Source organism: Danio rerio, chromosome 4, assembly GCF_052040795.2.
Source record: "Danio rerio strain M-AB ecotype USA chromosome 4, GRCz13ab, whole genome shotgun sequence".
In the NCBI taxonomy this organism is placed as follows: domain Eukaryota; kingdom Metazoa; phylum Chordata; class Actinopteri; order Cypriniformes; family Danionidae; genus Danio; species Danio rerio.
In genome coordinates this window covers 39,231,318-39,257,743 of record NC_141024.2, presented here as the reverse complement: position 1 = coordinate 39,257,743, position 26,426 = coordinate 39,231,318, and the positions used below count along the sequence as shown (strand labels likewise).

General features: G+C 40.3%; 2 protein-coding genes, 1 long non-coding RNA gene and 1 pseudogene across 5 annotated transcripts in view; all 4 read right to left on the bottom strand.

The window, feature by feature from the left end:
* Positions 1-26,426, bottom strand: part of LOC148680332 (uncharacterized) — a 406,127-nt gene that overhangs the window by 62,155 nt on the left and 317,546 nt on the right. The window lies entirely within an intron of this gene.
* The window catches only part of LOC148680383 (uncharacterized), a 106,886-nt pseudogene that overhangs the window by 52,832 nt on the left and 27,628 nt on the right, over positions 1-26,426 (bottom strand). The window lies entirely within an intron of this gene.
* On the bottom strand, positions 5-6,319 carry LOC148680393 (uncharacterized). Of its 2 annotated transcripts, XR_015942575.1 has the most exons (3): positions 5,112-6,319; positions 1,642-3,296; positions 5-1,406 (listed from the first exon to the last, which is right to left on the bottom strand). XR_015942575.1 is itself a non-coding variant. In XM_088650376.1 (2 exons), the coding sequence occupies exon 2, from the start codon at positions 3,122-3,124 to the stop codon at positions 1,724-1,726; it is 1,401 nt and encodes a 466-aa protein (XP_088506502.1). In that variant the 5' UTR covers positions 3,125-3,296; positions 5,112-6,319; the 3' UTR covers positions 6-1,723. The 2 variants fall into 2 exon arrangements, 1 of the variants encoding a protein (XP_088506502.1); XM_088650376.1 differs by having other exon boundaries at positions 6-3,296.
* Positions 6,487-26,425, bottom strand: LOC148680392 (tripartite motif-containing protein 16-like). The gene is made up of 6 exons (XM_088650679.1): positions 23,522-26,425; positions 23,225-23,398; positions 22,928-23,116; positions 17,890-18,063; positions 16,544-16,590; positions 6,487-16,291 (listed from the first exon to the last, which is right to left on the bottom strand). Exons 3-6 carry the CDS (start codon positions 23,107-23,109, stop codon positions 15,735-15,737), a joined length of 960 nt encoding a protein of 319 aa, XP_088506805.1. The 5' UTR covers positions 23,110-23,116; positions 23,225-23,398; positions 23,522-26,425; the 3' UTR covers positions 6,487-15,734.

Genomic DNA, 26,426 nt, shown 5'->3' with positions numbered 1-26,426 from the left:
TGGAATATAGAGGTAACCACAAATAGAGAAAGAAAAAGATATTTATTTCATATTGAAATGTTGCATTTGAGATTGGGGTGATGCATAAAATGCTGTTTTTTAATTTTTTTTATAATAATTTAGATAACACATTCTAAAGGCCCATTCACAATGGGATGCTTTTTGCTTGCACTTTTCATCAACACAGATAAAAATCACCTGGGTTTAAATATAGAAAAACAGCCAAAAATGCGGAAAAAAACTTGAGTGAAAAGCATCCCAGCCTGTACAAGCCTTAAATTTTAAGTTAGATTAATGACACTTTGCTTGATAAAATTTGTTTAGAGGTAATTTTCCATGCATATTTGTACACAAAATCCTAGATACACAAATGGCACTCATTTTGTGGAATGGCCCATACACGAAAAAAAATATCAGTCAAATATCACAATAACACAGAAGACCATATAACTTATAACAATATTAACGAGTAAAATGCGATAATATAATTCATAAGCATTAAAAAAATACAAACTCTTCTGTGTGACTGAGATACATGTGTTACGATCATCAGCAATCCAGGCTTGTAAATCACTGGTAAATGTTCACTATCACTCGAACTACAATTCTGCCACCATATTATCTACAACTCCCTTCAGGCACCAAACACACTTGTCTTGTTCCGATTCTCCGTTGATTACACACACACACACACACACACACACACACACACACACACACACACTCACACATTTTGACTGCTCACTTTGTCACACACATTACTAAGTATCGTTGGTTTTCACCATGTAACATCACAAAGCATTTTTCCTCTCCTTTTTTGTCTCTCCGTGTTTGACCCTCGCCTTGTTCTTTTGTTTATGTTATCTGCTGCCTAAATTGGCCTTTCACCTATGACCTGACTACGCTTTCGAATTTTCTTGTATGTACCCTGTGTCTGACCATTGCCTGCCTGACTACTTCGTAATACAATATAGTACTGCTTCTCAAGAACTATGTACATTTATTTGCAATCTTAGTGAGGCTCGCTGTGAGACAGAGGGAAGACTCCCAGATGCAACCTCAAACACTTTTGCCAAGGCAAGAGAAGATAAATCAAAAGATATCAAAAGTATCGAAATAATACTTTGCAACTTGCATGCCTAATGTTTTAAATACTCACAATTTCTGCCTTCCTGTTCAGTGGTTGCATGATTGTCCTTATAGTACTGCTTCTCAAGAACTATGTATATGCATTTTGCAATCTTAGTGAGGCTCGCTGTGAGACAGAGGGAAGACTGCCAATTTGTCTCCCAGATGCAACCTTAAACACTTTTGCCAGGGCAAGAGAAGATAAATCAAAAGATATCAAAAGTATCTAAATAATACTTTGCAACTTGCATGCCTAGTGTTTTAAATACTCACAACGTCTGCCTCCCTGGTCAGTGGTTGCATGACTGTCCTTATAGTACTGCTTCTCAAGAACTATGTACATTTATTTGCAATCTTAGTGAGACTCGCTGTGAGACAGAGGGAAGACTGCCAATTTGTCTCCCAGATGCAACCTCAAACACTTTTGCCAAGGCAAGAGAAGATAAATCAAAAGATATCAAATATATGGAAAAATGCTTCGTAACTTGCATGCCTAAAGTTTTAAATACTCACAATGTCTGCCTCCCTGGTCAGGGGTTGCATCCATGTCCTTATAATACTGCTTCTCAAGAACTATGTACATTTATTTGCAATCTTAGTGAGACACGCTGTGAGACAGAGGGAAGACTGCAAATTTGTCTCCCAGGGGCAACCTCACACACTTTTGCCAGGGCTTTGCAAGCTCAGCACACTGCATCACTGGTGACAAATTGGAGACAATGCAAACTCCCAGTTTTTTGGAGTCAAGTGGGTAACTGTATAAGGCCTCTTTCTCTCTGTACTCTTGAAACATCACATATTCTTTACCCCCATGAGCAATGATATTTCTCACAGTAATCACTTTGCCACAAAGAGTTATGCAGTCATCCTTGCTCAATATTTGCAGTTTAATGCCATCAACAGTCAGCTGTCTAAATTGATGTGCTGCCTGTGTGAGTGTTTGTGGTACAGGTCCATTGTTATGGGGGTACATCAGTGATATGTCTTTAGTATAAGAACAATTCCTTTCCTCATGTTCAGACAGCCTGCGAATTATCTGTGCAAGAGGATTGTGAGGCTTCCTTACCATTCTCTTAAGCTCTCTAAGAAAATTTTCATAGGGGAAGCCAGAAATACTGTCCATAGGACCATGTATTTTGACATCACCAGCAAGATGTACTAGGCCGTGAATGTTGTACACCACTTGCTCTCTGCCATATAAGCAGGAGTAATGTTTAACAAATGACACCAAAAAGGAGTGAGCTAAATCATTCATTTCCACACAATACTGGGAGTTTGCCAAAATGTAAATAGCAACAGACAACAACATAAAGTTATCATAAACCTGAGGCAGCAACACATCCTTTAAAACAACAGGACCCGTGTACAACAACAGCTGACGGAATTCTGTTGCTTTCCAGCGAAGCCTTTCATCAAGAGCCCTTGGCTTTCTGTTGAACTCTGCTGGAATGAAGTCCTTCAGTGCTAGCAGTCTCTCAGAGATGGCACAGACCAAAATGTTGGAAAGTCTTGTTTGAAGTGGTCCCACTGCACCACACCACAGATCCAGAAGACTTCTCATTACTCCCAAGCACACTAGGTGCATGTAATCATGCGGAAAACCACTGATCATATCAATGTCAGTTTTCAAAAGAGGACAGATTGTTAGATGGTGTTCCTCGTCTAATTCTAGTCTGAAATCTTCATCAGTCCTACAGGGGGCATTGGTCTCTGGAAATGTCATGCGAAGTTTAAAATAGGAACCCTTCTGCTGACACTTGTCACAGCCATAGTAACCTGTGTGAGATTTTATACCTTTGATAAAGGCTCGTACAGGAGCATCACACATGACCGATGTAATCTTGACAAAAAAAGTCTTTCCAGCAAACACAAAACCTCTGCCTAAGCTCTGTAACTCTGAAGCTAAGTGACTAAGATAATCTGACAGAATTTTTGGTTTGGTATCTCCGCAAAACAAACCTATAACAGCAGGCTTTTTGGATACACCTTTGAGCATACCAAGAATAGCCAAAGTTGTACTGAAGAGCTCTTAAAGAGGGGGAGGCCATCAAAATTTAACTGCAGGTTGAATGTGTAATTATCCGGGAAAACAGAACTTACACTTCTCAAAGTGTTTTTAAAAGCATCAATTATACCAATGTAGTGAAAAGACCCACCAGCAATCGTCTCTACACTGTAACTTGTTTTTGTTTTTAACAAGGACCTTCCATCCTTTGGCAAAAATGGGAAATGAGCTCTAAGAATGGCCAATAATGCAGAAAGTGCAATGAGTGAAACACCAAAACGAAGTGCCCAATCGGTCAAGCTGCTTCTTAGATCATTTTCATCATTCCTGTAGTCTGTACTGCTACTGTCTGAAGTACTACCAATGGAACCAGGGTTCCTAATTGGAGGACTACCAACAGGGCTGCTAACAGGAATGTTGTCTGGCAACTGATTGTCTTCGTTTACATCCTGATCCACTGATTCAACGGATTCAAGAAATGTTTTAACTCTTTTTAGAGCTCTTTTTCTCAGATTGCTGTGCTCACTGTAATTCATCACCAGTGATGCAAGTGCTGAGTCACAAATACATTTTTAAGGATATTCCAAACACTGAGTATCAGCTGAGGATGATCACAAACCTATAATGAAAGCATACCACCAACTTATTATACATACACACACACACACACACACACGCACACGCACACGCACACACACACACATATACAGTTGAAGTCAGAATTATTAGCCCCCTTTTGATTTTTTTTTCTTTTTTTAATATTTCCCAAATTATGTTTAGGCAAGGAAGTTGCAAGGAAATTTTGACAGAATGTCTGATAATATTTTTTCTTCTGGAGGAAGTCTTATTTGTTTTATTTTGGCTAGAATAAAAGCAGTTTAAATTTTTTTAAAACAAATTTTTGGACAAAATGATTAGCCCCTTTAAGCTATTTTTTTATTCAATAGTCTACAGAACAAACCATCATTATATAATTACTTGCCTAATTACCCTAACCTGCTTAGTTCACCTTATTAACCTAGTTAAGTCTTTAAATGTCACTTTAAACTGTACAGAAGTGTCTTGAAAAATATAAAGTAAAATATTACTAACTGTCATCATGACAAAGTTAAAATAAATCAGTTATTAGAAATAGGATGAGCAAACCTGTGGTCGTTGAGTGCGTGAAGTGTCTATCATTACACACTTCATTTTACCGGTTGAATGAGTGCCTAATCCGTGAGTTTTCAGTGTAAATGCACTAACATTATTTATACTACAAAATGGCATAGAATAGTGCATAAGAATGCGATTTGGGATGCAGCTCAAGTATTGTCAACATTTTGGAAATTGTGTTTTCAATGGGATAGTGTTTTAAAACGTTTTAAAATGCTACTTTTCAAAAGGTATGTACTCATTTTAAATCATATTTAACTCAATATTTTAATTAATTCTGTCCACTGTTAGTTACCCGTGCTGTTTTCCTATTTAAATAATCATTCCAAAATAGCCGCCGCGTAACACTAGCAACATCTTGAGGCTGTTTCAAAAATAGCAACAGAGTGTCGCCTCTTGCTGATTCCATGCTCTTTGGTTTCAGTCAGTTTTAATCAAAGTTTGAAATAAATGCACTCTCCCAAACATTAGTAGCCATATAAGTGACAGTTGCCAGAGTCCTCCTTTCTCTGTAGTTAACAGCTGCTAAACACCATTCATAAACTCAGCAGATAATATTCAGTTTTGTATTAAAATGCTCTTTTAGCAGTCCTGATATGTTTAAACTATTTCTTTTTAAATAGCTTTATGAATGTTTTATTTCATGTGTATTGTCTACTATGTGTTTTTCAATAATTTTATTCTATTCATAACAAGATTCAAAGATGAGCTGAATGATTGATCATTTCGCATAGGGTGATATGGCCCTTTTAGAATATCTCAGATTTCAAAATCTCAACAAAAAAAAATCTATTTATGATTTAAATTGCCCCCCCCCCCCCACCCCCCACCCCCACTAAAAAGTTGAAGGTTGTTAACCTTTATAATTAGCATAAGCATATTAAAATTTTATAATTATAGGATATAAAAAATACTAGAGAAAAAACTTTCCCTCAAGAACCTTGCTAGCTGTGATTTTAAAGGGGTGGTCCACTACGATATCATATTTAAAACTTTAGTTGATGTGTAATGTAGCTGTGACAACATTTACAACATCTCTGAATGTAAAAAGCTCAAAGTTCAATGCAAAGGGAGACGTTGATTTTTACAGAGTTAGCTTAGCAAAGCCTACAATGAATGAATTTTTGGGACTACAAAAAATACTTCCGCCCCTTGTGAGATCACAAAGGTTCGTTTACCACGCACACACACAGCGCAGCTAAGGGTTGTGGCCAGAGGCACTGTAACGTTACAGCAGAGGGAGAAATGCCATCCTGCTATTTCCACAGAGCTTCTCTGTTTCTGTATTTGGGCTTCCAAATGACACGACACAAACAAAGAAGTGCTTACAGTTCAATATTAATTATGTTCCAGAGAACTATAAAATACATAGCAAGCATGATTTGACAAAAAACAGCTTCCAGAATCTCTCCCAGTTCAGAGCTGGATTTGGCTAAAATCTCCTCAAAGATGGAGCAACTACAAGGAGACACTGTGAACTCTGAGCCACGACCTGTAAGTGTTTTTATTTGTTAAAATTGATCATGACATGTACAGTGTCTAGCCTTAACGGTATCTTGTAGCAAAGACGTAAACAACGAGAAATGATGTTCGCCACCTCTAACGATTTAGCTACAAATCCCTATTTATCAGTCAAACGGCTGTAAACACACACACGCACACACACACACGCACTCTTGACCAGCACATGCGTCTCTCTGTGTGCGACGGCAGTGTTTCTCCATTAGGCAGCTTTTCCATGCGTTTTACATCTCAGATAAGGCATATTCCGGATATGTATGAAAGATGTCATGTAACACGTTGAATAAAAAAAAACAATGCTCTCTTAACTGGAGTGTAGCAGCAAAAAAAAAAAAATCCATCCAGGCTCACAAAGGTCTCATCCCACATCTAGTGCTTTATTCTGTCACCAGCGTCACTACAGAAAATAACTTAATCCGAGCATGAGAGAAAAAGAAAAATAAACATCGATCCCATGCAAATGCGCTTCTCGTGTTACAGATAGTTCATAGTATAAACACACACACACACACGCACACACACACACACACACACGCACTCTCTCCCTCTCTCACACACACACACACACACACTCTCTCTCTCTCATACAATCAGACACACACACACATACTCTTACACACTCTCTCAAACACACACACCCATGCACATGATCACACAATTAGACACACACACACACACACACACTTCCTCTCTCTCAAACACACACACATACACACAGAGCAGTGAACACATGCGTACACACAAACACAACCTCATGCAATCAAACACACACTCACTCTCTCTCACACACACACACACTCTCTCTCTCTCACACACACAAACACACACACACACTCTCTCTCATCTCTCTCACTCACTCACACACACACACGCTCACTTTCTCTCTCTCACACACACACACTCTCACACACGCAAACACACACACACACACACAAACACGCACACACACACACTCTCTCTCTCATTCACTCACACACACACACGCTCACTTTCTCTCTCACACACACACGCACACTCTCACACACGCAAACACAAAAGCACACACACACACTCACACAAACACGCACACATACACACACTCTCTCACTCTTTTACTCACACACACAAACACACACACACACACTCTCTCTCTCTCTCACACACACACTCTCACACATGCAAACACACACACACATACATACACACACACACACTCTCTCACACACACACTCACACACACAAACACGCACACACACACACACACTCTCTCATCTCTCTCACTCACACACACACACACTCACTTTCTCTCTCACACACACACACAGACACGCACACATACACACTCACACAAACACACACACATACACACACACTCTCTCACTCTTTCTCACACACACGGACTCACACACACACACATACTCTCTCTCTCTCACACACACACACACTCGCAAACACACACTCACACACACAAACACGCGCACACACACACACTCTCTCTCTCTCACGTGGTGTGCATTTGGGTGAACGGGAGCTGAGCGTCTTTTGGAGAGCGTGGCTTTTCTTACCTTTTTTTTCCCTTAAATTAATTTATTTTTCCCCCCCGTTTTCTTTGTAGTTTATGTTTGTTATTTTTGTACCTGAATAACGTTTAAACATTAAACGCCGCAATGGCGGCTGATCCCGAGCAAGGGACGCCCTCACTGTCACTCAGAAACGGTTGCAGGTGCGTACCAGAGCCGGGAGTGACAGTGGAGGAGCTGCTTTTGATCTTTGGAAAACAGGTAGGCTTTGAGAATATTCTCTCGGCCTCCCGCATGAACAAAGCTGTTGTTGTATTCCTTAAATCGGAATCTTTAGTTAATCAGCTGATTGTGAGTGGAATATGGGTGAAAGAAACGTTTGTAAGGGTAAACCCGCTGTCCACTCCTGCAACAAAAATTACGATCTCGAATGTTCCGCCTTTTATTTCAGATGAAATGATTACGAAAGAGTTGCAAAGGTTTGGGAAAATTGCAGGCCCCGTTAGAACGATCCCCCTTGGGTGTAAGAATGTCGCTTTAAAACATGTTCTCTCGTTTAGACGTCAAGTTTACATGTTTTTGAATTTACCGGACCGTACATTAGACGCGTCTTTTCGCGTAAATCATGGGGAAAATTCCTACATGGTTTTCGCTAGTACTGAAAGCATGAAGTGCTTTCAGTGCGGAATTTTTGGGCACAAACGTTTTTTTTGTCCAAATAAGGATGGAAAACAAACAACTGATACAAATACCGGGACAAATGACACGGAAATACAAACAGGAGATAAACAGACACAGGGAGGTGGCGAGCAAAGGGAAGAAGAACAGCAAGAGGTGAGTGAAACTTCAGTTATAGTTTCCAGCGTAGAACAACCTGGTTGTAGCAACCCTGCAGAGTCTGTTGATGTTAGTGAGGCTGCTGAGAATAATGATACAACTGATTGCATAGCAGAAGAATGTGAAACCTCACAAGCTGAAAGTGTAGGGGACAGTATGATTGATGAGTTGGATGGTTTGTCACAGTGTATGGATGATAGTATAAGAGATGAGGAACAGTGGTCAGATGCTGCAGCGGAAAATGATAATGGCTTGTATACTGTTGAACAAATTAATTCCTTCTTAGACAAAACTAAAGGAAAAGTGGGTGTTGAAGTTAGTGATTATTTCCCTGATACAGAAAAATTTATTTCTTCTGTTATGCGGGCCAGAAAAGTGAGCAGCCTGGAAGTGCTGTCACAACAGAAACGGTTTCGATTAAGAAAACATATCACTAATATAAGAAGTGGAAAGAAGCCAGGGAAAGTGAGGGGGAAAACTAAATACTAAATGAAGGTGTTTCTTTCTCTTTGCTATCTGTTCTTTCCTCTCTTTTTTCCCTTATGCATGGAAGTCTTGAGAGTGGGATCAGTTAATGTAAATGGAATGAGAGATGGGGAAAAAAGGAGTCACCTTGCAGAAATAATTAAGTTGAAAGAGTTGAGTGTGGTGATGCTACAAGAAACTCATAGTTGTATGGATAATGAGGTTAATTGGGGATTATGGTGGAAAGGGGAGAAAATCCTTAGTCATGGAACTAATCTAAGTGCTGGAGTGGCTGTACTTTTTTCCCCCACATTAAAAGTAAAAGTCCTGTTAAAAAAGGAAGAAATTCCTGGCAGGTTATTGGTTATAAGAGCTGAAATAATGGGTTTCTTCTTTTTTTTTTTTTTGTAAATGTTTATGCCCCTAATGGAGGAGCAGACAGGATACAGTTCTTCACTAAATTAGAGCACATATTTAAACAACAACACCAGGGTGACATTGCTATATTAGGGGGAGATTGAAATTGCACATTAAATTTTATTCAGGACAGAAATGGAGAAGACCCTCATTTACAATCAGCTGCGTTTTTAGAAAATATAATAAAAAAATTTTGCTTTTCTGATGTTTGGAGAGAACATAACCCATTAGAGAAACAATATACTTGGATAAAAATTTGTAATAGAAAAGTGTTTATATTTCACATACTGGAAGAAACAAGGTTGCTAATGCATCAATTATCCCATATGTTTTTCAGATCATAAATTAATAACAGTTGACTGTATGCTGGTAGAGAGAAAACATAAGAGTTATGACTGGCATTTTAATGTCAAACTTCTTGAAGATAAAAATTTTTGCCAGAATTTTAAAGTTTTTTGGGAGACCTGGAAAATGGAAAAATCTTGTTTTGAAAACATTATTGAATGGTGGGAAGTGGGGAAAGCTCATATCCGTAGTTTTTGTCAGCAATATACATCTCATTCCTCATTGGTTTTAAAGAAAACTTTGGAGTGGTTAGAAAATGAAATCATTGACATTGAAAAGAGCATGAATGAAAATGATACCCTGACTCTTCAAGATAGATGGACTGAGTAAAAGAAGAAGTTGAGTTCATTTTTAAATGAAAAGGTTAAAGGAGCCCTGATAAGGAGTCGTTTTTTTTTTAAATAAGAGATATAAATGGACCTTCTTCTTTTTTTTAGTTTAGAACGAAAAACGGGACAAGAAAAACTGATGCATTTTTTAAAAGATAATAATGGACACAACACTTCAGACCCAATAACAATGCGCAGACTTGCTGTCGATTTTTATTCTGATTTATATGCCTCTGAACCTTCTAATGAGGAATGCAGGAGACTTCTTTTAGAGGATCTCCCAGTTTTAACTCCCGAACTTAAACTTTTGCTTGAGGCTGATATTACTTTTGAGGAAGTCACTGCTGCAGTTATGGGGCTTTCCACAGGACGAACACCAGGGTTGGATGGACTGCCTGCTGAATTTTATAAGGCATTCTGGGCTGAATTAGGAAAAGATGTATTTGAAGTACTACAAGAATGTGTTTGCAAAGGTGTTCTACCTTTGAGTTGTCAGAGAGCTGTTTTAACATTGCTCCCAAAAAAAGGTGACTTAACTCTTTTAAAAAATTGGAGACCTGTTGCAATCTTAAGTTCGGATTACAAATAGATTAAATCTGGCACTAAATACAATTATACATAAAGATCTTGTATTATGAAAAGATCTATTACAGATAATCTGCATTTGATTCGGGATGCTTATGATGTTGTTTCATACAATGAGTTAGATCTGGGTTTTTTGTCAATAGCTCAAGAAAAGGCCTTTGACAGAGTTGACCACAATTTCCTTTTTGACACCTTAAGAGCTTTTGGATTTGGTGATGGTTTTATTTCAAAAATACAACTGTTGTATAAAGGAGCAACATGCATGATTAAAGTTGCTGGAGGTATAAGTGTTCCTGTAAAGGTGCAAAGAGGAATAAGACAGGGGTGTCCTCTCTCTGGCCAGCTCTATAGCCTGGTCATTGAGCCATTGTTCTGCAAACTAAGAGAAAAATTGACAGGACTGGAGATTAAAACGTTAGATTTTAAATCTACTGTTAAACTTTCTGCATATGCAGATGATGTCACAGTTTTAATCAGAAATAATGAGGATGTTCGGGTTTTAAAGGAAGTTTTGGAGTGCTATAGTAAAGCATCGTCAGCCAATGTTAATTGGGAAAAAAGTGATGCCTTATGGTGTGGGCGAGATTTTAATAGTCCTATGCTACCTTGTGGTTTAAAGTGGGGAAAAGAAGGTTTTAAATATTTAGGAGTATTTTTAGGAACTGATGAATATAAGAAAAAGAATTGGGAGGGCTTAAAAGAAAAAGTGTGTGCTCGTTTGTGTCACTGGAAATGGCTAATACCCCAGTTCTCCTACAGAGGGAGAGTGTTGGTCTGCAATAACTTAGTCGCATCTTCATTGTTGCACAAAATGATGATATTGGACCCCCCAGAGGACATGGTGAAGATAATTCAACAGCTTCTGGTGGATTTCTTTTGGACAGGACAACACTGGTTGAAGGCAGCTACCCTGTATTTACCCCTACAGGAAGGAGGACAAGGTTTGGTGGATATAATGTCTAGAGTAAAAGCTTTTCGACTACAAACAACCCAAAGACTTTTGTATGGAGAAAATGTAAGCTGGGCCGGTGTAGCCTGTGCTATCCTGAGAAGAGCAGGACAAATGGGTCTAGACCGCCACTTGTTTTTAATGGATACTAATAAATTAGACCTGTCTGGACTGACACCTTTTTACAGGTCAATGTTGAGGTCATGGACTCTTTTTAAGTTCTCTAGAGAGCACAATGGTGTGAAAAGGCTGTGGTCAAGAGAAGAACCCCTACTTTATAATCCTGCTCTTGATCTGGACATTCTCAATTCACTTGCTCTAAGAAAACCTTTGAAGACTGCAAATATATTCAAAATTGGACACTTTGTTTCTGAGAATGGCTGGATTACTGCCGAGGATCTAGCATCCAAACTGGGAATGAGATCTGTCCGGGCAACAGGAAAATTGTTGACTCAGATAGTTGAGTCATTACCATCGGATTACATTTTGTCATTAGTAACCAACAATGGAGAGAATACGATTCCTGCATTCACAGAGCTGGTTATATCAGCCAACACAAGAACTTGGTCAGAAACAGAAAACAGTTTATTATCGTTTAAAACACCAGAACCAAGACTTTTTAGCATTGCTGGAAAGAAATCAATCTATGTGATGTGTGTGAAAACCTCAAACTTGTCTCAATTACAGAGTGTGAGAGAGACCAAATGGAAAGAGACAATTGGACCAAATGCCTCCCCAAAAGGCTGTTGGAGAACTCTGTATAAGCCTCCAATTGAAAAAATAACTGGAGACTTGCAGTGGAGGATTGTACACTGTATTGTTGCTACAAACTGTTATAGAGCGCGCCTTGATCCTCAGATAGGGAAGGGCTGTCCTTTTTGTGGAGAACCAGAAACTGTTTTCCATCTATTCCTTAATTGTAAAAGACTACAACCAATATTTTATCAACTAGAAGAATGGTGCCAAAAACTTGGAGAGGCCTTTACACCTGCAATGTTTATTTATGGACCTAAAAACAAAAAAAATCGAAGAGAGCATCATGTTCTATTAAACTTCTTATTGGGGCAAGCAAAGATGGCAATTTGGCTGTCAAGAAAAAGTAAGTTAAATGACAAAGGTTCAACCGATGCTTTTTTAATATTAAAAGGACTAATAAAATCTCGCATTAATGTAGAATATGGGTTTTACAAAATGGTTAATGATCTGGCAAAGTTTAATTACAAATGGGGTGTAAATCAGTGTATCTGTCATGCTGACTCTGAAAATGTTCTAAATATTTATTTGTAAGTATCAAAAAAAAAAAAAAAAGTTTTTTTTTTTTTTTAAGATCTCATGTACATTTTAATTAGCTAAAATTGTTTTTAGCTAAAATGTTTTTTGTAATAAAGAGACCTTAAAAGTCAAGTCTCTCTGAGCGAATGTTGCGAGTGAGTGGGCGGAGGCGGCGTGAGAGTGTGTTTGCAGCGCGAGTGAGTTTCTATCTTTCCTTTCTTTCTTAAAAGTCAATATTTGCAGTGTATTGAAAGTTATTTCAAAGGTTGAACTGGTGTGTTGAAGACAAAGTTTCTCACTGCGACGCCGCGAATGCTGTTCGTCAGCGTTTGCTGACAGGTGTGTGTGTGTGTGTGCTATGGCGGCCGCGATGGAGACGCCGGCATCGGCGTTTTCAGGCGATGCGCCGTTTGAGCGTCTTTCATGGAGGCACGGAATCAACATTGTGGCATAAATTGTCTTGTATCGATCCACCTGCTGGCCTTTTGTCAAAATTGCAGTCAATTATTGTAAACTTTTTTGGGATAAGCTGCACTGGGTACCTCAAAGTGTGTTATACCTGCCCAAGGATGAAGGAGGGCAGGGCTTAGTGCATCTGCAAAGTAGGCTGTCTACTTTTCGCCTACAGTTCATTCAAAAGCTCGTAAAAGGATCTGATTTGGTATGGCGAACGACAGCTAAGACAATTTTGCAAAGAGTTGAAGGTCTTGGATTGGACGTTGTACTTTTTTTAATGGATTCCAAGAACATTTGTTTGAACGGATTACCTTCATTCTATTGTGGACTTTTTAAAGTATGGAGACTCTTTTCTCTTTGCTGACTGGAAGAAACATGTTCTTTGTTCTGGTTACTTGAAGAACCCTTGGTTAAAGGAGCCAGGCTTGATATAACGGATGAGAGCATGTTGGGACTTACTCAAATATTGTGTTCCTCTGGAACTGTTCAACTAAAACACGTAGTGGATGTGGCTGGGACTGAACTAAATAATGTGGATGCGGTTACCAATTTGCTGAGACAGAGATCAACTCGTCAAATAGCAAAGATAATTGAACTTTGGAAAAAAAGATTAACTGAAAAGGATTTGGAGTTGCTAAAAGCACTGAAGGACGGGTCAATAATCCTGAATCGAGCAGATCCCTTTCCAAAAATTGGTCTTACGCCAGACTTTAAAGGGACATCAGGACTTTTGCTACAGCTGGAAGGGGTAAAAGATGTGAATTTAACTATGATGCAGGGTAAAACGATGTATAAATGCTTTGTGAAAGTGTACAATAAGAAAATTCTAGACAAAAGGAATGATACAGTGTGGAGAACTAAACTCGATTTAAATGAGGAGGAAAAACCAGTGTGGCGAGTTTTATATAAACCACCATTGACAAAACGAGTGGGGGACTTACAATGGAGGATTTTGCATGGCATTGTGGCAGTTAATGCTTTCATATCTGTTGTCAATTCTAGTGTCGATGACAAGTGTATTTTTTGTGGACATAGAGAGACTGTATATCACTGCTATCTGGAATGTACACGCTTAACACAATTGTTTGACATGTTGAGCAGAGTTTTCCTTAAATGTGGAGAGAATTTTACTCAATCTAAGTTTATTCTGGGTGCTGGCTATAGTCAGAAACAAAAAATGAAATGGCAGTTAATTAATTTTTTAGTTGGTCAAGCAAAACTTGCTATACTTATTACAAGAAGAAACAAAATAGATAATGTACATGGTCAAGAGATTTTGATAGTTTTTTAAAGCGTTTGTAAGGTCCAGAGTTACAATAGACTAAGTATTACAAGGCCATAAATAATGTTGAAACTTTTGCACAACAGTGGTGTTATGGGGATGCTGTCTGTAATGTGGTGGAAGAAGAGTTGTGCTTTGATTTGATGTGGAGTTAAATTTGTGAAATGAAAAACTGATGTAATAAAGTCTTTTTGTAAAAAATCAAAAAATCTCTCTCTCACACACACACACCTCTCACACACACATACACAAACACAATCTCCTCTCGCTCTCTCTCTCACACACACAAACACACACGCACACAGAAAGAGAGAGACACACATATGCACACGCACACACACACACGCACACACACACACACACAGAAAGAGAGAGACACACATATGCACACGCACACACACACACACATGCACATAACAGTGAACACATACCCACACACACGCGCACGCACACACACGCACATAACAGTGAACACATACCCACACACACACACACGCGCGCACATAACAGTGAACACATACACACACACGCACATAACAGTGAACACATACACGCGCACGCACACACACGCACATAACAGTGAACACATACCCACACACACACACACGCGCGCACATAACAGTGAACACATACACACACACACGCACATAACAGTGAACACACACACACACACACACGCGCACGCACACACATGCACATAACAGTGAACACATACACACACACACACACACACATAACAGTGAACACATACACACACACACACAAACAGACTTTCTTACACACACACATGCACATGGACACACACACACACACTGTCGTGCACACACACATACACACACACACGCACATAACAGTGAACACATACACACACACACGTGTTCTCTTTCTCTCCACACACACAGACACGCAAGCACGCAAACACGCACAAACAGATTTTCTCACACACGCACATGGACACATACACACTGTCTGTCGTGCGCACACACACACACACACACACACACAAATACAAACACGCACGCACACACACACACACACACACAAACAAGAACAGAATTTCTCACACACACACTGTTTGTCGTGCACACACACACACACAAATACAAACTCACACACACATAGACACTCTCACACTACACATGCACACACAGAGCAGTGAACACATGCACGCGCACACACACACACACACACACACGTTCACACACACACACACACACACAAATGCACACACTCTCTCTCTCACACACACATGCGCTCTCTCTCACACACACACACACACACTTGCACGCACGCTCTCTCTCACACACACACACACAAATACAGACACTCTCACATGCACACACTCACGCACACATACTCTCTCACACAAGCATGCTTGCACACACATAAATACAGACTCTCACACACACACACACACACACACACACACACACACACACAGCTGCTGACTGCTCCTGCAGAGGATTCTGGGTAAATCTCTGCTCAGTCTTCAGCTCAGTTTCACTGATGATCCAGAATAACGAGTCGACAAATATACAAACCCAGTCCCAAAACCAAACCCAGGGCAGAGCGGCTCAGTGAATGTGGTCTGGACTGAGTGGATGAGGCTCATTGTGTCTCTATAGATGTTGTAGAAGATCAGAGTTCCTGCACTGTGATCCACAAACACTCCTATTCTCCTGCTGAGCGGCTTCACTGGGAGATCAGTGCGTGTGATATTGTGTCTGAATGAGAAACTGGAGGAAGAGCAGCTCAAACTCCAGGACTGAGCATTACATCCAAACACACACTCAGCACCTCCTCCTTTCCTCCTGATGCTCTTATATGACACTGATATAGACACACCATCATCTCCACTCCAGTCAATCTCCCAGTAACAGCGTCCACACACACTTTCTCTGCACAACACCTGAGGATCATTATCAAATCTGTCTGGATGATCAGGATACGGCTGATTCTCTCTCACACACTTCACCTCTCTGTTCTCCTCAGACAGAATGAGTTGAGTGTGTGCTGTGTTTGGATCCAGAGTGAGGAAACAGACATCTGAACACAAGAACACACACATTTACAACCACAGCTGTGTGTGTGTGTGTGTGTGTGTGTGAGAGAGAGAGAGAGAGAGAAAAAGAAAGAGAGAGTGTGTGTGTGTGTACGCATGTGTTCACTGCTCTGTGTATGTGTGTGTGTGAGTGTGTGAGTGTGAGAGAAAGAAAGTGTGTGTGTGTGTAATTGTGTGATCGTATGCATGGGTGTGTGTTTGAGAGAGTGTGTAAGAGTGTGTGTGTGTAGTCCTACATTTGCGTGGTCCTGCTGTAATCCTTGTTTCTCCTCCATGATCCAGACTGTAAACACACACAGATTCACATTCAGTCAGTACACAAACATCAGCTTAACACAAACACGCACGCATGCACACACAAACACACGTTCGCACACGCAAACACACGTTCGCACACGCACACACACACACACACACACAGATTGTCCTTCAGTCAGTACACACACGCACGCAAGCGCACACAAACACACACACACACACAGGTTGTTCTTCTGTCAGTACACAAACATCAGCTTATAACACACACACACACACACACACACACACACAATAAGACATGTGGAGTGTGTGCTGAATGCTGGATTGTGATTGGCTGATCTCAGTGCATTAATAACTGCAGTAAAACAACATGAGTGTGTGTGGAGCTGTCAAATCAGCTTCTGAATGACACACAGAGCTTTAAGATCAGATGTGGAAACAGAAAACATAATGGAAACACAGAAACAGACAGATATTAAGACTGAAGGATTCATTCAATGATCAATTGACAAAAGCGCAGCACAATAATAAAGCAGAATTCAGTGTTAAATGACTTGAAATATGATGGAGATCTTCATCTTCTGTCAAATGCCTCTTCATCATCTCCAAACATTGCTAAGTTGGAGAGCAGTGAATCCAGACCAATCTGCAGTCCTCCTCGCCCTTTGGAAGCTTCGTGGGTTTTTGTTCTGTTTATTGTTCATAATACTTCAGTTATAAAGGATTAGTTTAGGAGTTTTTTGTCATTTGCTTTATTTGAGTTTGTTCAACATGTGATTGTCACTGGACTATATCAGAACCAGCATCACTGTCTGCTGATCACTTTTATTGCCTGATATTTTGTGTTCATGTTAGTTTAGAAGCAGAAAAGAGCCAGATTACAAGATATGTGAGATATTTGCCATATTTGTTATGTTCACATTGTGAATGTAAATTGATATTGTTTATTTTCTTCCTGTTTATAGTTTTACTCCGCCCTTATTAAAGTGTGATAAAGGACATTCTGTGTCTGTGAAGTTAATGAGGGAGAGTTTAACTTGCTGTTAAAGTATACACAGGACGTATTTGGAGAACAGTACACACACATCTCTGACCTGATACTGTACAGTTCTTCAGCAGAAATGTAGAGAACAAGTTTCACTGCTCAACTACAATGCTGAAACTGTACAGTGTTAACATGAGATATAATATCATGCTTAATGTGAGAACTGCCCCAGTGCACTGACATATTTAACAGGTTTGATTAATATCTAGACACTAGAAGAGCAGTGAAGTATCAAAGTATCTGTATTCACAATAAAAAAGGCAGTGCTGCTCCACATACTTGAGTTTGTCCAGTGTGTAGTTTGGATCCTCCAGTTGTTCAGAGAGCAGCTTGACTCCTGAATCTCCTGGATGATTGTAGCTCAGATCCAGCTCTCTCAGGTGTGAGGGGTTTGAAGTCAGAGCTGAAGACAGAAAACCACAGCCTTCCTCTGTCACCATACAGCCAGACAATCTACAAACACAGCAATAGTCCACATCACACAGTTGGACAATCACACATCTCTTTGTGTTGTGAAGATGCTGACTGCTGTTTCTGCTCATGTCAACAGCAGTGATGAACACACACATCCTGATCAGCTCTCCTTATTGATCGAGCCCTCGCATCAGCAAACACACACACACACTCAACAAGGACTCGACATCATCTGTAGAAGTGTACAGATCTGCGCGGGACTAAATTTTGAATCCCGCTTCCGCCCGCACCCGCCAGGTTTTAGCCGGAACCCGACCGCTCCCGCTTATATTAAGCACTTGATGTCCCGCTGCCCAACCCGCTCCGTTTTCTATCCGCCGCGCCCGATCCCACTAAAGAGCGGGGGGAGAAAACAACCGAAAATCACCCAGTTATACAGTCCAGACAGCCTGTAACAAGCTGTCTGTATAAACCATAGACTGTAAAATATATGGACGTAGTATCCGTGACGTCACCCATAGGTTTCTAAAGAGCGCAAAAGAAGCCACAGTAGGCGCGGCCAACCGTCGCCATTTTGTTCGCGTGTCATCACACCCACGGCGGGATACCAAACAAGGGCAAAGAGGCGGAGAGTGAGCGGAGCTACAGACACCTGCTAGCATTTAGCTTGGACCTGGGGCCTCATGTACGAAGACTTGCGTGGAAATCTTACTAAAACATTGCGTACGCACAAAGCTGTAAATGTGCGTACGCACAAAAAAAATTTAGATGTATGAAACACTGCGTACGCCAAATCTCACGCATATTCTTTTGTACATCCGAATGAACGTGAAACTGAGCGCAACATAAACGAGCGCAAAACCCCTCCCTGCCTCCTCCCCGTATGAATATGCTAATGACTATGCTAATGGAAAAACCCAATGAAAAAGCAATGGCAAAAGCAAGCAAAAAGAGAAACTTTGAACAGAATGTGAATTGGAGGTGCTCCTTTCGGAGGTAGACCGGAGAAAAGCGGTGTTATTTACAAGTTTGTTCTCCGGAATTAACAACAAAAGAAAAAAAAATAGAGTGGGAGAGTTTAGCTGATGCGGTTAACACAGTTGGGTCTGAACATCGCACTGAGTGCATTAAAAAAAAAGTACATAGTCTGGTTTATATCTGTAAAATCTTGCAGCACTCCTAAAAGTCTCAGTGGCGCGCTCCTAAGATGCATGTCATCATGTTTTGACACGTTCGAGCATGAACTCGGCTCGAATCCAGCGTCTGATGAACTCTTTCTTCTTTTTTTTCCCACTACATATCAGATTTTGCCCACTATTTATCAAGAGAAAGACAAGTAGGAATCATTAATAAGTTTGTGCATCATATTTTATTTGCACATTTATTGAATGGAAATGTTTCTGATTCACGCATGCAAATTCATCTTCAGATAGTGTCTTTATAGAAATGTGCGTGCAGTAGATTGCTCAGATTACATTGGGAAAACAGGCGACCGCTGCAAATTGCGCTTTAATGTTTAGCTGTTCAACTGTATGGTATGGAAACCTTATATACCTGCTGAACCTGTCTCATACAGCTGCCATTGCAAGGCTCAGACACTTTGTAGAGAGCAATTTAACACAACTGCCTCTAGAAGTCGCCAATGGAAATAAAACAGACACGCACAAAAAATGTGCGTACGCCTGCCAAAAAGCTGCCGTGAAGCTGCGCACATTCCCACGTTCAGTTCATTGTTAGTAAATCCAAACGTGAGCGATTCTGAGCGTGAAACCTGGCGTACGCAAAGTTTTTGTGCGTACGCAGCGTTGATACATGAGGCCCCTGGTTCAGACACACTTTGCTTTGGGAGAACGCTTAATAGTTTATCACCTGTGACTCGTTTGTCTTCCGACCACTTGTGCTTGGTTGTATACTATATCAATAAAGTGTTTTGAGCCACTAAACATTGTTCTTATGACGTTTTTCAACAGGAGGAAAACGCAAATTACTTCCAAACACTTCAGATATAGTCTGTGTTAGTTACTGTAAGACTATTGATGAAATCCAGCATAACACTGTATGACAACGCTTCAGATGACTGTTCTAGAGCCTACAGCTAATCAATTTGTCAGATTCTGAAGTGTATTACAGCTCTAAATATAAATTTAAACAATAAATAGTCTTAAATAAAACAAATACATGTATAGAGATGGTATATAAGTATATAACTTTACTCACATGGGAAACGGAGGCCACGTGAATGGTTTGTGAGCTCAATTAAGTGCTCTCAGCATGACATGCCATCCAATAATTGTAGGAAACAAGTCCAAAAGGCAGTTGACTGTGTAAAGCCACATAAAACATCACAGAAATATGATAAATATGCCGAGTTCAGTGGCTAATCTGCAGGATTCAGCTGAAGTGACGTGACGGCGACCAACGAGACCTAGCTGTCACTCAAGTGGCCACTCCCTTAATTATGCAAATTTAATATAACTTAATATAAAGGAAACGGATGAGTTATAAAAAAATTCACCCCCCTCACAGTTGTCATGAAGGGTAATATTAGCTGTATGAACCAAAATCTTTTTTTGTACCAGGCTGTAAACACCTTTTTTTCTGCTGTAAAGTTGGCCTTTCTAACAGTGGGCTCAATTGAAATTTGCTCTGTTTTGGAGCCAGGAGCGGCCAGGACTAGCGGAATTTCGGATGAATTGCAGTTTTAGTTACTTCCGTATTGGCTTCCTGAGAGAGAGCGGGAGGTTGCCGCTTGGTATAAACACACACACGCACAGCACCAAGCACACACACAAAGACAAAGCTTTCTCTCTCTCATTCGCGCGCGCCCGCCCTCTAACACACACTCATAATCACCAAGCACAAACAGGCAAAGCTCTCTCGCACACACACACATACACACACACACACACACACACACACACACACACACACACACACACGCACATATATATCTCTCATTCACGCGTGCGCATACATCCACACACACACAAACTGCAACAAACAAGCTAAACACAGCATCGCGCTATTTCATTTACACACATACATACGCGTGCTTACTCGGGAGTCGGGAGCGATATTGCTAGACAGCCTGCTCCCATCCCAAATTAAACCCGTTACCGACCACTCCCGTGATTTATTCGGAAATTTATGCCGTAGAAATCTGGTCGGGTCAGATTTGCAGAATGCAGACCTCTAGTACAGAGCAAAGACATTGTTCATAATACACCACATCAAGCTGTAAAGTCTGCTGTGAGGAGGAAGACGACACACTTGAGCTCAGAAGATCCTCTAGTAATGTAACAAGTAATGTCATGTTTAACGAGTAATGTAATGTAATAAAGTACTGTTTAACCTTAATTAAAAATGAGCTGATTTTTATTATTTATATCTATATTATATTGTGGACTATGCTGTAAATTAACTAAAACAAACACAAACTCATTCTCTAAGCTGCTTTCACGCCTATAGATGGATTATTTTGTTCTGAAACAGGGAATAAAATTGTTACAAAGTTTATTGTTGTCCTCGGTGCGGTTCCCTTTCACACTTTCTAAAAAGACTAAAATAGTTCAAAAAGCTCATGTGCGAGTAAACTCTCCTTACACTGGTCAGAGTTTCAGAAGTTATTTTTCACAGTCCCACAGATTCTGCTCAGCTATCGTATGTCCTTATTTTAATTAATGATGATGAGCGCCTCATTTCAGTCGTTAAGGGTTGTAAAATCTATCTATCTAATTAATATTCAATCAATCGAGAATTTTGCATTGTAAGTGAAGTTTATGTATAAACAAATTACGAGAGGATCACGTGCTTATGATTGCTGCTTATCCAATTCACTATGCTCCTCACAGATGACTCCTAAACTACTATAAATATCCTGGGTTTCATTCCACTGCTATCTTCGTTTTGAAGAGTCCCCCCTTCCTCCCCTACTCCTCCTTCTTAGACGGGTGACACGGTGGCCCAGTGCATAGCGCTGCCGCCTCAAAGCAAGAATGTTCCTGGTTCCTGGCTTTACCAAACTAGCAGACATTTCTGTGTAGAGTTTGCACTTCTCCCCGTCATCACGTGGGTTTCCCCCGGGTTCCCCGGGTTTCCTCCCACCGCCTAAAAACATGCAATTAAGTCAATTGAACAATCCAAATTGGCACCATAGACACGCTTCTAGTACGTAGTTATTTTCAAGAGCAATCACTTGCTACAGCAGGGAAGTTCTCGAGTTCTACCTGAGCTCAAACTCCCCTCCTGCCTTGCAACGGGAGGGAGCCCTGGGCTTGAGGATCTCATGAGCTCAGGGCTCTCTACCGGGACAGCATGCCAAACAAGCTTTTATAATTAATCATCAGCTAAGTGTGAACTCTTGAAACTTAAATTATAGAGAGAAATGAAGCGAGACTGCAGTCAGATCATGAAGCAAATCAATGTTGATCTTTCAATTAAGGTGTCAGTGCAGAAATGAACAAAACAACAGGCCAGCCACAGACAAGCCAAGCGTATCAAACAAGAATGTCAATGTCTGGGGATTTAAACATTTTCTGAACAAGCACGCTCAACCAATGGCTTTGTTTCATGGGTGAAACAGCATACAGTATACTGCTGAACTCGATTGAGACCAATGTCTAAGTTCTAGTCTGAATATTAACAAGTCAGAGAAAATTCTTCAGTTAGATAATAAGAGTGTCATGAGACTTTTATATGTTTTTAATAAACTGCAGAATGCACAAATATCAGAGCAGGTCAAAACTTCAGCAGGACCCAAACCACCCCTCAGACTCCATAGGGAGTCACACCTCTACATTTTTGTTTCTTCTGACAGTACACTGAGTTGGGAAAATGCTTCCATATTTGTTAATCCTTATGTAACTATCTTTTTGTTGTTGCTGTTGAGTGAAAAATCATTTACCTCAGTATCTCCAGTTTACAGTTTTCTCCTAAAACTCTTAAACTCTTCAGTCCATCAGAGAGCTTCTTCACTCCTGAATCCTGCAGGTCATTGTTACTCAGGTCCAGCTCTCTTAGAACACAGTTTGAGGATTGTAGAGCTGAAGACAAACTCTCACAGCACTGAACAGTGAGATTACACATGACCAGTCTGAGAAAGAAGAACACAGATTACACTAACATTCAGATTTTTAGTCATTCATCTGATGTAAAGAGAAAAAAGGAAACAAATCAATAAATTAAATGCTTGAACTCAGACCTCAGTGTGTCCAGTTTACAGTGTTGACTCTTCAGTCCATCAGAGAGCTTCTTCACTCCTGAATCCTGCAGGTCATTGTTACTCAGGTCCAGCTCTCTCAGCACACAGTTTGAGGATTGTAGAGCTGAAGATAAACTCTCACAGGACTGGGCAGTGAGATTACAGCACTGTAGCCTGTGTAGAGGACAAACACAATATTGATGTGGTCATCATGTTATTTTTAAACCATTAAAATTTGAACTAAAATGTATTTTTTTACTTATTAAATAAATGAAGTGCAATGGTAAACAAAGTTACTTGCGATCAGACCAGAACTGTCGAATTACACAGGAGCCTCACAGCATTCAGCCGGTAAGCCCTATAAATCTACTCCAGCTACTGTTTTGAGAACAGAAAAACAGAATGAAGCTGTTGAAAATCAGCGTGAACTATGGTATAAACAAGGTGCGAGACCAAAGGGTTCTCATGGGGTCAGATCACGAAGGTCATACGCTGCTGCATTAGCGTTCTCTACCCCAAATACAGCTCGCACTCAAATACAGCTTCAAAACAGATATGAAGTTTTGAGTAATATGGGTGAAGAATCCTCAAATGCAGTCAGACAGAGATCGCATGATTCAGCAGCTAACTCACTGAACAGAGGCTCAAGGCCGACTAGACAGCGGCATTCTGCTCCGATCGCAACCGAGATAAGAACATTGATTGTTGGAGACTCAATAATCTAAAATTTTAGGAGCAGAGCTACCATGACATACTGCTTTCCTCATGCTACAGTTTCTGATATATATAAAGAACTTGAGAACATATTAAGGAAACATGAAACTGCAAAACGGATTATCATCCATGTGGGGAAGAATGATATTCGGAAGGAACAGTCAGAACTGCTTGAAAAGATTTCTGTGAGCTCTTGGAAACAGTTGAAAGATTGAAGGTCCAGCCGTTCATCAGTGGACCACTCCCTGCAAGAGCGACAAATATGTTTTCAAGGCTCCTTGGTCTAAATGCATGGCTGCAGAAAACATGTAACATGAAAAGACTGTTGTTTACATCAGACGGCCTTCATCCAAACAAACTTAGTGCAAAAGTGCTGAAAGACAACATCCTCTTCTCCCTCCATCATCCATCAGCTGTGTATGCCACTGAACTGAATGACACACACACACCTGGCAAATGTCCAGATGACCACAGGACCTCAAATCAGCTCCTGAGTGGACTTGTGCCTGACGCATCCTACAAGGACAGAGATAACACCACGCAGCCACAACAACCACTGATAACGGACAAACTGCCGTCTGCGCCCTGCACACTGAGCTCAACACAGGCAGACTGTGATGCATCAGAACAGCATCAAGTTTCAGCAGTCTCAGCACTCGTGGATGATCCCCAGGAAAACAGCCAGATAAACATATCTCAGCAGCCAGAACCCACAGCCTCTGTCACCGGACACGTTTTCATTGTCATCTTGCTCGCCTCTCTTGGATTTTTCAAAAAAGATGGAGGAACTGGTGTGTGCTGGAACTAAACTCTCACACTCCATTGCTGCTAGCCCCCAGTTAGCAACTAAAAATGAGCAAGCCTCACACCCATCTCTGAGCCCACCTCGCCTGACACCTAGGACAAGGCCTCAGGTCTTTGCGACAGCGCCAGGTCCCAAAAAACACCTCATCTTTAGCTGGTGAACTTAAAAACTGCCATTGATGTGTCTCGGGGGCCTGCTTAGATAACAGTGTCTTTATCAGATGTTTACAGAACAAGCAGGAACCCAGTGTGTCTGTAGCTTTCTCTACGCAGATATGTGTCTTATTACGTGACAGAAAACCAAAGACTCTTTCAGACCGTATAGCAAATCATTCAAATCTGGTGTCTATTAAATGTATATCTGAGACTTCTGTAGTGAAAACAGCTAAAACTGTTAAGTTAGCGCTTTTAAACATCAGATCGCTCAACAATAAGTCTCTTTTAGTCAATGATTTTATCAACACAAATTGTCTTGATTTTATGCTTTTAAATAAAACTTGGCTAGATGACAGCTGTAGCGCAGCAGTTCTGAATGAAGCAGCTCCTTTAAACTTTGACTGTTTGAGTGTTTGCAGAGCTAATAGGAGAGGTGGAGGCATCGCTGCCCTGTTTAAAGATGTCTATGAATGTAAACAAGAGTCATTTGGTGACTATTTGTCCTTTGAATATCTGAGTATAGCACTAAAAGGGTCTCCACGCATCTTACTGATCATTATCTACAGGCCTTCAAAATATTCTCCAGCTTTTATTGAGGATTTTACAGAGCTGTTATCAATTGTAACCTCTAAATTTGATTATTTTAGTATTGCTAGGGATTTTAATATTCACATTGATAATCCAGAAATCAATGCTGTAAAAGAACTGATGACTGTTTTTAACACTTTTGATCTGACTCAGCATGTTCAAGGACCCACACACAATCGTGGACACACTCTTGATCTACTTATAACTAAGGGTTTACACATTTCATCAACTGTTGTTAAGGATGTGGCACTATCTGATCATTTCTGTATCTTTTTTGATATATTGATCACTCCAGCTATTAAAGACAGATCTGTGTCTGTCAGAAAGAGATGCATAAATGAGAACACCAGTGAGCAGTTTATGAAGGCCATATCGCTAGCACCAAGTATATCTGCAGATTCTGTTGATGCTCTCCTTGATTTGTTTGATTCTAAAATTCAAAATGTCATACATGACCTTGCTCCATTTAAACTCAGGAAGAGAACTGGCAAAGAGAGTCCCTCAGAGAAACTCAAGAGCAGTCCAAATGATGAAAAGACAATGCAGAAAAGCTGAGCGAATGTGGAGAAAGACAAAACTAGTAGTCCATTATAATATCTATAAAGACAGTCTTCATGCTTTTAATATGGAACTAAACACTGCTAGACAGACTTTCTTTTCAAGCCTTATAAACAACAATGTAAATAATGCTCGTACACTCTTTGCAAAAGTAGAGAGACTCACAAACCCCCCAGTCAGATTCCCAGTGGGCTCCTCTCTAAAAGCAAATGTAATGAGTTTGCTTATTTCTTTACTGATAAGATCAATAATATCAGAAAGGCAATCAGCTCATCCAATCAGTCAAGTTATGTCAAAGTCAAACAAGCTCAACCACAACTTAAGAAATCAGACATTATGTCTGATTTCATGACAATTAATGGTAAAATCTTAGAAGAGATCG